At 43.0% G+C, this 18,326-nt stretch overlaps 1 protein-coding gene across 1 annotated transcript in view; it reads right to left on the bottom strand.

Annotated features, from left to right (window-relative positions):
• The window catches only part of CERS6 (ceramide synthase 6), a 327,890-nt gene extending 310,265 nt beyond the window's left edge, over window positions 1–17,625 (bottom strand). Inside the window, exon 1 of the mRNA XM_030323740.1 lies at window positions 17,343–17,625. Within this exon, the coding sequence (XP_030179600.1) occupies window positions 17,343–17,512 (170 nt within the window). The 5' untranslated portion in view covers window positions 17,513–17,625. The remainder of the gene's footprint in view (window positions 1–17,342) is intronic.
• Window positions 17,626–18,326: the final 701 nt, after the last annotated feature.

Genomic DNA, 18,326 nt, shown 5'->3' with positions numbered 1-18,326 from the left:
CTGAAGATTTCACCAATGAAACATTCTTTTTAAAGAAAACCATTCAATTATGCTAGGAATCCAAAAACAATAAGAGATTTTAGCAAGCTGATTTTATGGTACCCCCTCCTTTACAGAAATAAGCAGAATAAAATCCAGTATTTTCTGTGTGTTGACTAACGGGTAGGTGTAGGACCTAGCACAACCCAGGCATAATAATCACAAAATAAAAGATTAGAAAGCAAATGAAAAGAATTACTCACAGGAACACAGGTCTTCAAACAAAAATTTTATAGACATTTCAAGTCACATGATCACCCTTCAAAAAAAAAGTCAAAGAAGAGGGGCACTTATGAGGCTCAGTCAGTTGGGCATCTGACTTCGGCTTAGGTCATGATCTCATGGCTCATGGGTTCCAGCCCTACATTGGGCTCTGTGCTGACAGCTCAGAGCCTGCAGCCTGTTTTGGATTGTGTCTCCCTCTCTCTCTGCCCCTCCCCTGCTCACACTCTGTCTCTCTCTCAAAAATAAATGTTAAAAAAAAGTCAAAGAAGAGATATTAGGGTTCAGAGAAGTAATTATAAAACTACCAAAAATATTGCAAATGGAAATAGCCAGAGAAGAGAAGGTAAAGATTAAGAAAAGGTTAAGCAATATGAACAGCAATGGAATAAAAAGGATAAACACGAATGAAAGAGACACCTGGCATACAGGCTAGAGGGAAATGAATAAAACCACATGGAAAAAAAAAATGATTATAGCGAAGATGGTGAAAAGCAGACTAAAGAAATCTAACATAATTGGCATTTGTAAGAAGAGAGATGAACAAATGGAATAAAAAATATAGCCAAAGATGGACTTAACTAAGAAAAATTTAGATTAAAAGTTATATGCCTTCAGGGTGAGTATAATGTTTTTTTTAAAGTTTTTAATTATTTTGAGAGGGTGAGGGAGGAGAAAAAGAGGAAGGGAGAGAGAGAATCCCAAGCAGGCTCTACACTGTCAGCACAGAGCCTGGTGCAGGGCTTGATCTCATGAACCATGAGATCATGACCTGAGCCAAAACCAAGAGTCTGACGCTTAACCTACTGAGCAACCCACACATCCCAGGGTAAGTATAATTTTAAAAATATGAACAAAGCAAGTCTTAAAGATATTATTTTCAAAACGAAGACAGTGTTTCTAAATTTTTTTTTCAACGTTTATGTATTTTTTTGGGGACAGAGAGAAACAGAGCATGAACGGGGGAGGGGCAGAGAGAGAGGGAGACACAGAATCAGAAACAGGCTCCAGGCTCTGAGCCATCAGCCCACAGCCTGACGCGGGGCTCAAACTCACGGACCACGAGATCGTGACCTGGCTGAAGTCGGACGCTTAACCGACTGCGCCACCCAGGCGCCCCACAAACACAGTGTTTCTAGATCATAATTACTTAGTATTCAAAATACATAGCTTTTTCAAATCCCAAGTACGTGATAGCTCTGATCTTCTTGTCTCAAACTACAAATCTCAAACTTTCCACAACTAAGGAACAGGAGACAGAAGCACTTCAACAAACTTATTCACCTATCCCCTGCTTAACATCCTTAATGTGTTCTTAAAAACAGGATGTAAAGATACTGTATTTGTGTCCCTTTATTAATGCCTATCCTTATAAAATATTCTCACTAACTTTAAGGTGGGAAGGAAAAGGGATGTTTTGACTACGGTTCTGTCACTTTCTCACATGCACTTCTTGTTCCTTTCTAAAAAATGTCTTTAATTTATTAAATTTTATAACCAAATACTAATCAGATCTTGCATGTGAACACACACATGTATCCAAGCACATGCACAAACTTAACAGAAAGATGGTTTCACATGTGATGTCAAGTGCCAACATTCCTTCATAAGGAATGTATGACCTTAAGTGGAATAATGGGTTTTGATACATGGGTTAGGAATTAAGGTTGCCTTGGGAGACAACCCACAAGAGACTCGTAAATACAGAGAACAAACTGAGGGTGGATGGGGGGAGGGGAAAATGGGTGATGGGCACTGAGGAGGGCACATGTTGGGATGAGCACTGGGTGTTTGTTGTATGTAAGCCAATTTGACAATAAACCGTATTTTTAAAAAAAGGAATTAAGGTGGCCTTTTATCTTTACAATGCAAATAATGTTTCCCTCATTTATAAAAATAGGTAAAAAAAAAAAACTAATAAGGAGGTTTAGTACTGATAATACTGCCCCAATATTGGGGTGCTAATGATGTTGTTTCTTGATCTGGGTTCCGATAATAAGTACATAAGTGTATCATTCACTTTGTTGTGATAATCCAATAAACTGTACATGTAGCTGTGCTTTCGTGTGTGTTACAGAATAAAAGTCTGTTTCAGGATATATAAGGCACTTTTCGAACAATGCCATATGATTGCACGTTTGAGTGCTGGAGTTACTAACGGGTATTTGCTGAACGAGGGGTCTACCAAGATGGAATTTTAAGGCAAAGTCAGGGTTCTGTGCTCCCTTTTGTTGTACAAACATGGCAGAGGGCAGCTCTCTCCACAAATCTAAACACTAAAGACTGTGGTTAGTTTCACCTGCAAAATAAATAAGTATCATCTGTGCCAACTCCCAAAATGTATCACCATACACTGTGCACCTCAGCAGTCCCCATTCAGAGCAGCTCCCTGCCTCTTTGAGGTTGGCTTTTAAAATAAGACAGTAAGAAGTTTCTAGTAGCTAAATGCACCCAATTCAGAAAAGCTTTAGACAAATCTGAAAGAACTGACATTCCTTAGATGTGACCCCTGAGTACAGAAATTAGACATTGGCTGGAAAACAGAATGGAGGCTGATGGAGAGAAAGCCTAACCAGGTTTGGTTCTATTTTTAATGCAACATGTTTATCATCTTCAACTATAAAAAGGGAAAACTGCTTGCCAAACAATAATCCACTGTTCTACAATTGTGGAACCTAACCAATTTGATTTCTTTTTTTTTTTTTTTAATCAGAAAAAAAGCCTAAAACCATTCAGTGATTTTTTAAAACAAAAGAACATTTATTCCATATTATTTGTTGCATATTTTAACACTAAAAATTAAATTTAATTAAATTAGTAAAGTACAAGCTGATAGTGCTCATTAACTATCCTTCTAAATGGACTTGGCCCAAACTTGCTATGGCCCTGGGAAATGCAAGAATAACAGAACAGCTGGTAACACAGGGCTCAGGACCAAAAAGGTAAGGGGGTCAACCAATCAAGAGATTCCGTTTACGCAGGCTACCTTAGTGAACACAGAGTAGGGTCTAAGCAAGAGGAAGAGTCAAACGGAAGATATGGAAGCACTAAGCAAAAAGGAGGCAGAAGTTCAAAGGAGTGAGAGGCTGTGGTAAGTTGGTGACTAGGTGCCCTCTGCCTGATCTTACAAGGCTTGACTCTGCGTCCAGGTGTAAACACGTCCTAACACTGCAAGCCTGTCCACCTGCTTACCTACCTCCAAGCAAGGCAATGTCCGAGCACCGGCATTTTTTTAACACTTCCCTTGTTCAACTCTTAAGATATAATTCACAGCAATATTTATTTCAGGAGCCCAGTTATCTCAAATAAAGCACAGGCACCTAACACTAGCAAAAGGAAGCATTCCACAGCGTAAAACTCAACACATGCACATAAAATACATACACAGAAAACCGCTTGACTGCCTGAGCACTCCTTAGAAATAACTGCTGGTTAAAAACTACCACTTGTGCATCTATTTTTGTCCTCTTCCCCAGTCCCTGTACAATCCTGCAGGCAGCCATTTAAGTGTGGGTGGAAGTGGGAGGAAAACAAAAGCGTGGGTATGATCTCAGTGGTTCAGGAGAATGTGCTCGGGAGGAACCACCACACCAAGAGCTGGCCCTGGGTGTCTGCACACTTGAGTTCTGCCCTCTGGAGCGCCAACCCACACTTAATGGGGAGCCCTTCAATCACCTTTATAAAAAAAAAGCCATGAGAGGCGCCTGGGTGGCTCAGTCGGTTAGGTGTCTGACTCCGGCTCAGGTCATGATCTCAGGGTTCATGGGTTCGAGCCCCACGTCGGGCTCTGTGCTGCCAGCTCGGAGCCTGGAGCCTTCGGATTCTGCATCTCACTCTCTCTCTGCCCCTCCCCTTCTCATGCTCTGTCTCTCAAAGATGAATAAAATCGTTAAAAAGAAAATTAAAAAGAAAAGCCACGGAATGTGGTCCACTGACAGTGGGCAGGCAGTACGTCTCAATCACCAGAGAATCTTCTTCCCACCACTACCCTCATTCACCCTCAGGGAGAGCCAGAGTAGCCATTATCATTGTGAAATCACCCTCGGCTGATGACCAGACCACCCTCTGCTGATAACAGGGCCAACGATCAGGTGGGGTGAACAACTGTTCCAGCTTCATCTGGACGGAGGCGTTTCCTGGGACAGCCACAAGTAAACTGAAACCAGCTGATCACTGGACTTTGGCACCATGGGAGTTCAGAGCAGCCAGGCTCTGCCAGGACCTGGGTGGATGGCACAGGCCAAGTCGCTTCATCTCTACAAGCTTCAGAATCCCAATATATAAAGTGGGAGGTGAAGATTTGTAGCTGGGCCAGTATTTCTCAAAGTGTGGTTTTCAGAACATCTGTGCCCTAAAACAGCATCTGGCAGTGGTGTTTCCAGAGGCTGGGGGAAGGGCTAGTGGTAGGAGCAGTGTGCCCTGGTGAGGAGGGGTGTTTTCACACTCTCCCAGTCTATGTTTAGAATTGGCTTCACATGGTGCTAATAAAAAGCAGACCAACTTTCAGTCAATTTTGGTTTTTTTTAATCTAGAGGTATTGCACCTCCTCATTGCATGTACCCCCTTACTGCACACACCTGGGTCAGACTACCTCCCCACCATCCCCTACTTTGGTACATCACTGGTGTGACGCACAATAGACTCATATTTTTAAGTGAATGAGTTTTCAATTTCCTTTCTAAGTAGAAAGTCTATGGCTCTATTAAACTACTACCGAATTAAAATAGAAGCAGTTTTGGGTAATTTGTCATTCTACAGCATTGTGGTTTCATCTTTGCCTTACTTCCTCCTTTAAAAGGCAAACCCACCACAAATGTCATATTTGATCATCCCAAGATATCTTCCATCAATGCCTAAAAAAATTTACAGCCTTGTTCAACGATTTACACAGCAAACTACTTATGAGTTATTTTTCAGCTGTGCAGAGCTAACAAGGTGCCTGAAGTGGAAAGCAGCCTCAAAGGCCTTCTAAATGAATTTGGTCAGGCGAGGTTAGCCACATTCACACCAATGGAAGTTAAAATCTGGGGTGGCTGGTTTCGCTTACAGAAAAAATACATGTATTTATTATTTTTCAGCCCATTTTGAATGTCTGCATTTTCATAAATATGATCCCAGGGATGCTACACTGAATGTTTCTCTTAAGGATCAAATTAAGATAATCCACTAGGCTTAAAATTCTGAAAGAAATTGATAATTAGTCTCAAGGTTTTCCTTTTTCTGGGAGGCTCTTACTAGGAAAAAAAATATATTTCTGAGCCATCTAAATATTAACATACAATCTCAGCAAAGTGCATTACATGAGTGTGAGGTAGACAAGGCCTAGTTCTTCACTAAGTTGCTAAGGGTTATTTTCTGCTAACTACAATTAGAAGTATCAGAACTTTCCTTGGAGGGGAAGAAATAGAGAGACAAGGACAGAGACAGAGGAGGAGAAGATATGAGGGAAAGTAAACCCAAACCCAAACAGTAAAAAGCAGGTATGTCTATCATACGTGTTCATGCCAGTAAAGGGGTTCAGAGATCTTATTTTTTAAAAAAAATTTTAATGTTTATTTTTGAGGGAGGGGGGAGAGAGAGACAGAGACATAGAATCCCAAGCAGGCTCCAGGCTCTGAGCTGTCAGCACAGAGCTCGAACTCAAGAGCTGTGAGATCATGACCTGAGCTGAAATTAGACGCTCAACCAACTGAGCCACCCAGGTGCCCCGAGGGTTTCAGAATTCTAATGATAAAGCCTCATTTCTGGAAATCAGGGTTCCAACAATCAGAAAGTGACTTGGGGTTTGGGGGGCAGGACCTTGTGTGTACCTTGAATAAACCTAAAGAATCAGGAAACACTACGTCCGTAAACTAGGCAATGCTCTAAACACAATGCATGCGTTATCTCATCTATTCTTCACAGCCCTAGGAGTTGGAAACAGCACGGAGAGATGAAGTAATTTGCTCCTAGATCTTCAGCTGTAGGTGGCATGGCCAGAATTCAGCTCAGGTCCTCAAATCAATAGAAACGGCCAAACTGATGTTTGCCATTACCAATATCTGAATACCCAATCAATTTTCCCTTGAGTGTATGTGCAATAAAAAAGGACCGTCGGGGCCAGATGGGACAGTGGGGGACAGACTGGCATACTTGCCTAAGGCATCCCTCCCCTGAAAGGCAGCTTCCTGTGAAAACTCTAACCAGAGTCAGAGTTGTCTCTCTCTAACGAGAGAAAGACCATCTTCCTGGGCCTTCTCCAAAGGCACAGCCCCCGGAGAAAGCTTCAGGCTCCAAGTGGTACAAAGCTGCCCATCACCTGTCTAAAATCCCACCATTAGACATAGTTTTCTGTCCCCAAATACAAACAAATCACTGGCCTAAAATCCGCATCAATATTAACAGTTGAGAAGAAGAGGCTAAGAAGCATTCTCCTCCCTAAATAGGCATAGTGCTGATGGGATTAGGGCTCCAATGCCTGGGTAAAACCCTAAATAATTACTCTTCAACAGAACACATAAATCCTCCAGTTTCAGGATCACATATATAAACAGGTCCTACTGCCCCCACGAACTGCACTCTCTCCCTACCTCTCAACCGCCCCCCCAACACACCTAACACATGAAATCACATCTCAGAGCATTACTTCTCAAGTAGGTACTAAATACTGTATTATGGTATCAATTATATTTTACACAACATGTATTTTTAAGAACCAGTGTTTACTGAGCCCCCTTTAAATGGATTTTCACAGTCCTCCAATATCACAAAGTACGTATACTCCCCATTTTACAAGTAAAGACATCAAATTTCAGAAGGTATGCTGTCTGCTATTACATAGCTGATAAACGGCAGGGGGTGCATTTTAACCCAAGTTTCACAGTCTCTGTGATATCTCATCCATTTTCCTTTTAATTCTAGGAATTAGGGATATACATCTGTAATTAGCTGCAAAAAAATGTACAAAACAGGAACAATTTAAATGTACTGTCACCCTTGAGTCTACCCACACACTCAAAAATAAACACACCCTCTGACACATAAAGCCCTTATACTCTCTTATCTCTATGTAGCCTCAGTGACCGGTTGCTGGGTTCTCAATTTCCCTTCACTCAAGCTATTGTGTCCCAAACTGCCACTGTGCTTAAACCACCGAGTCACTACATTCTGCTTTGAAATGGTGATCTATGAAGACAAGATCTACAGAGCCACTTAGACTAGCTGGCAGCTTTTACTCAGATACTTGCCAAAGTGTCCCTAGGCAAGACTTTACATGGTTTTCTCTATCCCCTCCCGTCACACTTAACACTGTGCTCCTCCTGTGCTCTCAAGTCCTCCTTGTGTTTTTAAAGGTACAAGTGATGAGAAGAAAGGAAGGGGAGGAGAGAGGGAGAAAGAGGAAGAGCAAGGGGAGGGGAGAGACCATCTCAATCACAGCTTCAGGACAGCAACAATAGCTTTCTAACCTGAAAACCTCAAAGATAAGATGTGACATCTATATAGACCCTGGCATGTTATTCCTGGGTCACTGTGTGAACGAGCTTACCTAGTAAAGGAATGAATGCATCCTTCCTGTAATGAAAAACCATTTGTGTATCTTTAACTCCACCCCTGCCAAAACAAGCCACACAACCCAATACTGAGGTAATAAAAGCAAAAGCAGGAATGGGAAGCAGGAGTGGTTCAAGAGAAGTCCACTGTAAAGGCTAGGGCTGAGGGGAAAAACGTTCCCCTTAAAAAAAAAAAAAAAAAAAAAAAAAAAAAAACCTGTCCCAAATATTTTCAGAGATAAATTATGGAAAGCAGTGTTTTGTACAAAAAAGACCCAACATTTGCACAAACTTTGAAAACTACTTTTCAATAATATGAACCTGCCAACGCTTACTATCAATTACCTTATAGTACACAGCATTTGAGTAAAATCATGTGCAGATTTTTGAGTATTTAAATCATTTGCTTACAAAATGGGTATAAATTTATTCTTATTTTTTTTAGTAGGCTTCATGTTCAGCACGAAGCCCAACACAGGGCTTGAACTCATGACCCTGAGATCAAGAACCTGAGCTGAGATCAAGAGTCAGATGTATAACCAACTAAGCCACCCAGGCACCTCTAACATGGCTATAAATTTAAAATGACAGAGAAGAGTGTCAGATCTGATCTTCCACAGAAAAGCTTCCATAGGATATGTCTGTGGCCCAGGCCACTCGCCTTACTAGAATTTTATCCTATCATCCTGGTTTGCTTTAAGTGGATTGTGAACTCACTAGAATGCCTTTAATCCTAGGGCTGTATCCTCTGAAACTGTGCAGTAGGCTTTTCTAAAGACACTGTATTCACTTCTGTACCTGCCATTTTACTATTATTAAATTGTCATATTAACACACAGACTGAAGAAAGTTGTTTGGTTGAAGGACCTCCCCAAAAGGCCCGGGTATGTAAGAGCTCTCTGGACTTTAACCTCCCTTCCATCACCCCTCACCTCCCACCAAACCATTCCAGATGATTCTGGAGAGAAGGGCTCTCCTAGACCATAAAGGGGTTATGTATTTTAAAAGAAAACAAACCCAGAAACAAAACAGTGCTTGATGAAACTGAGATCAAGAGGACTAGAAATCTGTCAAACCTAGAAAATGAAACCAGTTATTTCTAGTGACCTTTTTAAGTCAGTGAAGCTTTACATTTTTATTAGTTTTAGTTGTGGTAAAATACACATAAAATTTACCATCTTAACCATTTTTAAGTGTACACTTGCATCAAGCACACTCACACGGAACAACCATCACTGCCAATCTAATCCATCTCCAGAACTCCTTTCATCTTGCAAACACGAAACTCTACACTTATGAAACATTAGCTCGTCATTTCTGCCTCTCTTCAGCCCCTGGCCACCATTCCACTTACTGCCTCTATGAATCTGACTACCCTAGGTACTTCATATAAGTGTGATCATACGGCGTGTCTGTTTGTGACCAGTTCATTCCACTTAGCATAATGTCCTTGAGGTTCATCCACGCTGTAGCATGTGTCAGAATTCCTTCATTTTTAGGGCTGACTGATGTTTTACTGAATGGATGTACCACACTTTGTTTATCCATTCATGTGTCAATGGACTAGGGTTGTTTCTACCCTTTGGCTATTGTGAATAATGTGGCTAAGAGTGCAAGTGTGCAAATATCTCTTTGAAACTCTGCCTTCGATTCTTTGGGGCATGTGCCAGAAGCAGAATTATATGGTAATTCTATTTTTAATTTTCTGAGGACATTCCGTATTGTTTTCTATAGCGGCTGTACACTTCCCACCAACAATGCACAGGGTTCCAATTCCTCTACATCCTCACCAACATCTGTCTTCTTTTCTTTCTTTTTTTTATTTTTTATTTTTCTTGATAGTGGCCATCCTAATGGGTATGAGGTGGTATCTCACTGTGGTTTCGATTTGTATTTCCCTAACGATTAGTGTCTAATAAGTCACTTTCAACCAAACGTTCAGAGAAACAATATAAGAGTTTAGCTCTATCTATGAGTTTTCCTTAATAAAAACCCATTCACTCTGAATTCCTCAACCTTCCTCCCAGCCCTTTCTTTATGCCTCACTCTCCATAATAAAGTCAGGATATTATCCCACTTCATCCTCTTGACTGCATCCCTTCCACTGTGTGGAAGAATCTGAGAAGCTTCCTGCCTGATGATGAATACTCAGGTTGTGGGCGAGAGGCTGAAAGCAGAAAGGAGAAAGAGTATAAACAAGACCATTCTTCACTAAAACAAAAAAAAAAATTCAAAGGCCACCACTTTCCTACCAAAAAAGTTGGAAGGTTCATCCCAATAAAAAAACACACACAAGTTCACAGAAAATGAAATACAAATGATTAGTAAATATTTGAAATAACATAATGAATAACATAAAAACATACTCACATTACAGCAGTAACTTTTTTTCAGCTTGCAAAGCAAAAATTTCCTCAAATGATAATACTTTGGATGCTGATAAGGAAGTGCAAATGGATATAATTTTTCTGGACACCAATTTCGCCATTTGTATCTATCAAGAACACTAAGATATTTACCATTTTGGGCTTAGAAATGCCACTTCTAAGAAACATTACTTAGGAAGTCATCAGGAGTTGGAAGATTTACATACACAAACTGGAAACAGCCTATTATGTCCAACAACAATATGCAGACTAGTTAAAGGAATTATGGTACATATACAATGTGATCTCGCCTGTTCAGGATTTTCTCTGTCTCTCTCTCTCTCTCTCTCTCTCTCTCTGTCTCTCTTCCTCTGCCTCCTTCCCCCTCACTCTCTCTTTAAAATAAAATAAAAATTTTAAGAAAATTTTAAAAATCACCAAAATTATTAGGAGATCAAGAAACCTGGTTCCAAATGCTTACCTTGCTATTTTAAGCTATGGTGAGCTAGGTATATTTCCTAAATTCTCAACTCTTAGTGTCATCTGTAAAATATTGGGAAAATTAGTATCTACCTCACAGGATTCAGGAAAGGATTAAATAAGTAGACCATGTAAAGTAAGAAGCTCATCTTAGGAAATACATATCAGTTGTTATTACTACTTTCAAAATTAAAATTAAAAAGTTATTCATTAAAAGCCGCAGTCATTTTCAATAGTCAAACATAAGAAAAAAGACAGTGAGCACCAAGTCAACTTCAGACTGTGTGCCCTGGCAATCAACGATCCACAGCAGTACTAATGAGCAACCCCAAAAGAAACGGTGAAAATTACCATTTCGTGTTCAATCAAGCAGAAGCAAAGGTGTACGATGTCAATGAAAATTATGACAGCAGGTAAGAGTGACAACAAAAGAGGCTGCGAGATTATTCTTTTAAAGGGGAGGGTAAAAGACCAAAGGATAAAATCTTAGTTAGGAATAAAGGTTCTCAGGGCATCGCTGGAAGGATCTTCGTGCTATGAGAAGCCATCTTGTTTATACTTATTTTTATAAATAAATTTCTTAAAAAAGAGGGGCACCTGGGTGGCTCAGTTGGTTGAGCATCCAACTTCGGCTCACGTCATGATCTCTCAGTGTGTGGGCTCACACCCCGCATCGGGCTCTGTGCTGACAGCTCAGAGCCTGGAGCCTGCTTCAGATTCTGCGTCTCCCTCTCTCTCTGCCCCTTCCGCCACTCACTCTCTGTCTGTTTGTCTCTCTCTCTCAAAAATAAATAAACATTAAAAAAATTTTTTTAAAGAAAAAAAATAACCCCCTAGAAACGTTAAATGATACAACTAGTTACCGGCAAACAAAATCTGGAACCCCAATATCCTGACTCAAAAGTATCTACGAAATTAACTGATCAAATGAAGGCGGGAGGGGGGAAAAACAGTAAAATTTTTAGAGTCATAACTCTGTAAGAAAATCTAGCCTGGCCTGGTGATAGGAAAAGGAATTTAAGCACATGTAATAAACACTTAACAATCTTCTATGTACAAAATGGTCCTAGATTCTCATGCTCACCAACAAAGTGTGAACAGTGCCTGAGGGCAGTGCAGTGATCTCCAAATAAGCCATGGAACAGGTCTGCTGATGGAAGAAATTCACTTTAAACCTTATTTCCTTTCCACTGACACCTGCCTTTCCCCATCACAGAAGCGAAACCACTTACAAATGAGGATCCAGCAGAAAAAAATATAACCCTGTCCATGAAGACACTTTCCGCAGTAAAGTCATAAGTGAACTCAAAGTGCTAGTGTCATTAATCCTTGATGGCATTAAATCATTTGTAATAATTTGCAGTTTTCTTACCTGCTTTCCTCACCATTCTAAGGCACTGCCCATTAAAAGTAACGTGATGTTTTTTATCCATAAAGCAATCTACTACAAATAGCTAAAGGATTGCACCCTACAAATGCAAACCTTTTATTCTGCAAGATGAGAAAGCTGTACTACAGGTCTGCGAATACAGGCCCTTTGATTTCAGGTTGTTTTCCAACAGAGCAGCCATTGTAATCCAATTTTCCTTTCCCAGTCACTAATTGTAGGAGGCAACCTGTTACTTCTGACACCGACTCTTGCTTCTAACACCAGTCCAGCAAAGCAGGGATCCATAGTTTTAATCTGAATCACACCATACTGAACAAGGAAAACAGGTACATTTAGAGTTAAATGTCCAAGGTTGACTGCACGAAAGGAACTTTTCGTATGCAAACTGTTACCAAATATTCTGTCTTGGTCCATTCAGGCAGCTATATCAAAATACTATAGTCTGGGTGGCTTATAAACAACAGAAATTTATTTTTCAGTTTTGGAGACTGGGAGGTCCAAGATCAAGGCACTAGCAGATTTGGGATGTGGTGAGAATAACCCAGGTTCACAGAGAGCCATCTTTTTATTGTGTCCTCAGATGGCTGAAGAGGCAAGGAGCTCTCTGGGCCTTTTTTATAAGGGCACTAACCCTATTCACAAAGGCTCCACCCTCATGGCCTAATCACCTCCCAAAGTCCCCACCTCCTAATACCATCCCCTTGGCGTTTAGGATTGCAACATATGAATTTTGAGGGACAGAAACATCCAGTCCACCGCAAACTCTTTCAAAATATATCAGAAGACATCCAGTCTCTTCATTACAAGGGACTTTACAGGAACAACCTTCAGAAATCAAATTCACCTGACACACCACTTTTTCCTGGCGGACATTCACTCACACCTCCTCTCTCGCCTCTAACCATCAGATCAGGAATACTTTCTCATTCATATTCCTTCCCCCCTCCCCCTTCACCTCCCCTTCTCTTCCCTTCCAGGACCTTACCCAGGGCTCCTAGCAAGGAAAAGACACTAAGGAAATCGGTAAGAAAAAGCCCATTGGCCAGACTTTCCCTCTGACACTAATGAGACACTATTGTTTCTTGAAGGTTTGAGGGCAGCAGGTCTTTTAAGTGAATGAGCCAGGCGAGACCGGTGTCAGCCTCCTCGAAAATGACAGTTCTCTCATAGCTTGGCACTTTGAGAGCCAACCTGACAGGGATGAGTTTCTCATTTATTATCTGGTCATCACAAGAGGTGTCAGGTCTACTCTAGGGTCCACCTAAATTGGGTCTGAGGAAAGAGAGCAAGTGATTTCTCTAAGAATCTTCTTTGTTGATTATTCTGAAATATGGTAGTTTTTTTGAAGCACAAATGATAACAGTCCAAATAGTTCTTTTCATTCAAATCATAATTGAAAAAATACAAGAAAGAAACCATTGGCTAAAATACTTGTATGAAGAAAATCTCTTTATTCTTAGACAACTAATTTCTACCTGCAAAAAATGACTTTTAGCCTGCGCAGAGTTTCATGAGATAGTAATTTACAGCAATATATTTTAACAAGTGAATCTGGAAGAAGTATTTATTATAATTCCAGAGAAAGGCTCACTAAGCCTAAACAAGCATTAAATCAAGAAAATTCATAAAATATATGATAATGTTACATTATATTTTTTAATGTTTATTTATTTTTGAGAGAGACAGAATGCGAGTGGATTGAGGCAGAGAAAGAGGGAGGCACAGAATCTGAAACAGGCTCCAGGCTCCAAGCAGTCAGCACAGAGCCTGACGCGGGGCTCGAACTCACTTGAGCTGTGAGATCATGACCTGAGCCGAAGTCGGACGCTCAACCGACTGAACCACCCGGGCGCCCTGATAATGTTACATTTTAAATAATATTTTGGTCATGGTGTGCACTGAGTAATGTGTAGAACTGTTGAATCACTATATTGTACACCTGAAACTAATATAATACTGTTAACTACACTGAAATTAAATTTTTTTAATTTGAAATAATAAATATTACTTTGTTCCTTGTCATCAAGCCAACAACATAATATAACGGTATACCCTACAATTTTCATTCTAGGAGAAACCATGAAGTTTTTGTTTTTTGTTTTTTGTGTTTTTTTTTTAACAACAGATCTTTTACTTTGTCAATCAAGTAATATCTATAATGGCCCTTCTGGTCCTACCGAGGGTTAAGTGCGGTACAAAGGCAATGCTAAAAACCACCCAGCTTTGGACTATTCACAGATTCAGTCGAAAGTCACTGAATTTAGCCTGCTCCATTTTTAACCAACCATGCTGAGTGTCCATATTGTTGCCCATATGGTACCATAACACGGTATCATTCTGGCCACCAATGCCTCCACTGTCAACACCCCAACAGTGGTGTGCAAACAAAAAAATAAGCCTGTTTAATGGAGCAAAGCTCAATCCACTCTATTCCTTAGTGTTTCTCTTTATGGAGAGAAAAACATAAGTCTGAGGAGAACGTATTCAAATTCACAATTTGGGCCTCAACAAGTGCATTACAGACCCCATTTAATGGAAATAAAGATCTTGGATAATCAGGTATTTCATAGATATGTTCTCACCTTTGAAATAAGTAACAACAGAAGCATAAAAAGAATAGAACACTGAAAAATAAAAATGAGAAGTAAATTTTTAAAAATATTTGTTTATTTATTTAAGTAATCTCTACACCCAACGTGAGGCTCAAACTCACGACCCCAAGATCAAGAGTTGCATGCCCCTCTGGCTGAATCATCCAAGCGCCCCAAAAATGAAAAATAAATTTTAAGAAAAGGAAGAGAATCCGGAGGGAATTATTTCTATTACAAAGGCATTTCATTTTGTAAAGGGACTCACAACAGGCTTTTTTAAATCGTGCTATACATTACAGAATACAGCAAAAGAAAGATTTAAGTACACCATGTTAGAAGAGGACGGAAAGTGAGTCATATCACGAATAACAGTATCAGCTGATTCAAATTCAGGCCCTTGGTGGATGCTGAGACGAAGGCCACAAGCAGGATACCAGAATGGGCTCCTTAGGTGTGGGGAGAGGAGAAACATGCACAACTTGTAATTCTGGACGAAATTATACACTTGGATTTTCAGGGAACTGAGAGTCTGAATGGTTAAGACAGGGCCGACGCCACTATAGAAACAAAGTAGATACCCTTCCAAGAGTCAGTATAGCATCCTGTGGTATATGGGCCATACTGGAGTATTCTTCTGAACATCAATCACAAACTCTCAGTTTGCCATGAAATTCACTTCTACGTGAACCAATGGCCTGAAAGTAACTGAAAAACTCTCTGCGTTACAATATGACGGCATTTGCTGTGACTGATAGTTGAAAGCAGCTGACCCTTTTGTACAAAGTCTAAGTCCAGTCAAGAGATTACACAAAGGAAGAAAAAACTGTCCAGGAAGAAGAACAACAAACTTCCAGTTTTCAACTTAAATTCCATGTGTTTTTAGGTTTTGGTTTTTTTTTTTTTTTTTTTTTTTTTAAGGCAGAGAAAGTTTAAGTACAAAACCAAATTTACTTTCTTCCAATCTAAAGAACTTGGAATCAGCTTTCTGCACAAAGATCGTTAGCTGACATGCTTTTGTTATCCAAAACGTTAAGACTACGCCTCTTTCAAATGCATTACCTGACTACAAGTGAGCCCGTCCAGAATTGATCAGATGTTCTTACGCAATGGTGTGTGGAGCCCCTACTAAGTATCAACCAGTACAGAAGCTCCTGCAGGTCCCGAGAGGCTGTTTTTGAAGAGATTGCGAAGTTAGACAGCAGTTCCTATTTTCTGTAAGTAAACATCTGCTGTAGAAGCAACTCCAAACCTACAAACACACCCACTTTTTCACAGTAAGCCTCAGCGATAGACAGGATCAGTGAGGTATCTGCGCTGGATTGCAGTCATTTTAAAATACGTCTTTAAATCTGTTCCTTCGTGCATTTCAATCTCTGCATGTGAACCAGCGGCTTGGTTCACAAGCAACAGTTATCGCCCACTGAAAAACACACCTTCCTTAAACAAAAGATACTTTTTGTTCCCACGAAGCTTTTTCTGCTGCCATACCCAGCAACAAATGACACAAAAAACAAACTCCGCCATCCTCAAGAGTGGTGTCAGGCGAACAGAAACAGCAAACAAAATAACAGCAAAAGCTTCAGAAACAAAACCAAGGTGAGTTGGGGGTAGGAGAAGAGTGGTGGAGTGGACGTGGGAAATGGGGTATAAACTCCATCATCTGAGGAATTCAGCCTCACCGATGAATGGGGGGCGGAGAGAGGAGAGGAAGGGGAGGCGAGGTTCTCAGTAGAGGAAAACAAGTGTGTGCCGCTGTCCTGCTTTTGTTTCAGTAGCACCCGGAGAGTGCACAGCACGCAAAATCGAGTTTTGTGACTAAGGCTGATTGAATGAGAGTAACACAAGTTTGTTCGGGACACAGTGGGGCCACTCAACCAAATCCGGAAATTATACAAACGATAAATAACAACTCCTTAAAATGTTTTAAGTGCGTTTGGCACAAAAGTTTATGGTTATTCACAGGAAGCATCTTATCAATTTAATATCACCACGTTGCAGGCTGTGCACCCGTCTCGTCATAATCTCTTTTAAGAAAACCGCTAATGACCCGGAGTGCTGGAAGCCTAAAAACTGTTGTCATCTATCTCCCAGGACTGTGGGCCTGATAGTGTCACGAGCAGAAACCAACTAGCGGCCAGAAGCCCAGGAGTCCCCGGCGAATTGTTTCGAAGCACAGTCCCCACAATCCGCGTGCTTGGGCGAAAGGACTGGAGGTGTGTGCGCGGTCCCTCCGCCCTCCGGGCCGCGCGTCCGCAGCGCTCCAGGCTGTCAGGTGGGTGGCGACGAGCCTCGGCCGGGAGCCCTGCCCGGCAGCGCGGCCGCCCGCGGGGCGCACAGGGGCCAACCCCTCCGAGTGCGCCGCGTCCCGAGGCCGCCGGGCGCTCACCTTTGTTCGCCGGCGCTCGCGGCCGGGAGAGAGCGGGCCCAGGAGGAGTGCGGGGGGCGACCCCAACGCTCCGCGGCCCCTCCCCGGCGCCCCGGAGGAAATCCGTAGGCTAGCCAGATCCTCCCTGGCGCCCCGAACGGCAGCCGGGCTGAAGGGTCAACAACCCCTTCCCCGAACACAAAGGTTGGAGACGCGAGCGCGAGCGCTGGGGGCGCGGGTGCGTGCGCCACAGAGCACGCGAGGGTGCGTGTGCGCGCGAGTGTGCGCGCGCGGGTGCGTGTGCGTGTGTGTGTGAGAGTGTGTGAAGGGGGAGGGGAGGAGCGCTCCAGCCCCTCTTACCTCTCGAAGATGAACCGCACCATGAAGATGCAGAAGGCCACGGGGAAGGCAAGATAGAGGTCCTCAGCCTGCGGGAAGGTGGCCTCCTCCGTGTTCTTCAGGTCCGCCCAGGTGACATTGTGTGGGAGCCAAAACCTCTCGTTCCAGAACCAGGCTAAGATCCCTGCCATCTTGCTTTGTCCACTCGTGTCGTGGGCTCCCGCGGCCCGCCGAGCTTTCCGCCGCCCAGGGCGCCGGGGGATGCGCGCTCGGCTGGCCCGAGCCTGTGCCGCCGCCGCCGCCTCCGCGACCGCTGCTCTCGAAGGCTCGCGGCGAGCCCCGGTTCTCTCCTCCCTCTGGCCGCGCTGGGGAAAGGAGCCGCCTCGCCCGTCACATGGCAGCCTGGACCGCTAGTCCTGATTGGCTCGCCCACGCGTCAAGCAGGGAGGCACACGCGGCCAGCTCGCCCACGCCCGGAGGGTAGGGCGCAGCCGCTGCGCCCTAGGCGCAGGATCCCGGCGCCGGAGAGTGCTGGCCGGTCCTGCGCTCACCGCGCTCCTGCTCCGCCGCGCCCCTGCTCCGCGCTTAGCACAGAGACCTGAGGCGGCCCCCGCCCCCCGAATCCGCCCTAGCCTCCCGGCTTGCTCGCACATGCTCAGAACGCCGGGTCCTGCCCCCACTGGAGTTTCAGGGGGTCTCAGTCCGCTTCCCGCGCGCCTACAGGCGGTGGTAGGGGCCAGGTAGGGGCCAGGGCCGATCTTCGGAACCACCCCTGCGTTGAGAGAGAACAGCAAAAGAAGAAGTACGGAGCTGAAGGGGCAAAGGAGGAAGAAGCAGCGGAGGAGTCGTGCACTCCCGCGCTTGGACAGCCAGGGTGAAAATCAGGAACTGGGGCGGGATGGTTTGGCAAGAGCCGCCTGCCTCTACCGGATCCCTGCCTTTTCCCCATCCCTGACCTTCAGGCCTCTCACTACTTCTCATTACCACACCGGTTCGCCCAGGGAA

This window comes from Lynx canadensis, chromosome C1 (assembly GCF_007474595.2).
Source record: "Lynx canadensis isolate LIC74 chromosome C1, mLynCan4.pri.v2, whole genome shotgun sequence".
Taxonomy (NCBI): Eukaryota; Metazoa; Chordata; class Mammalia; order Carnivora; family Felidae; genus Lynx; species Lynx canadensis.
This window is presented reverse-complemented; position numbering and strand designations above follow the sequence as displayed.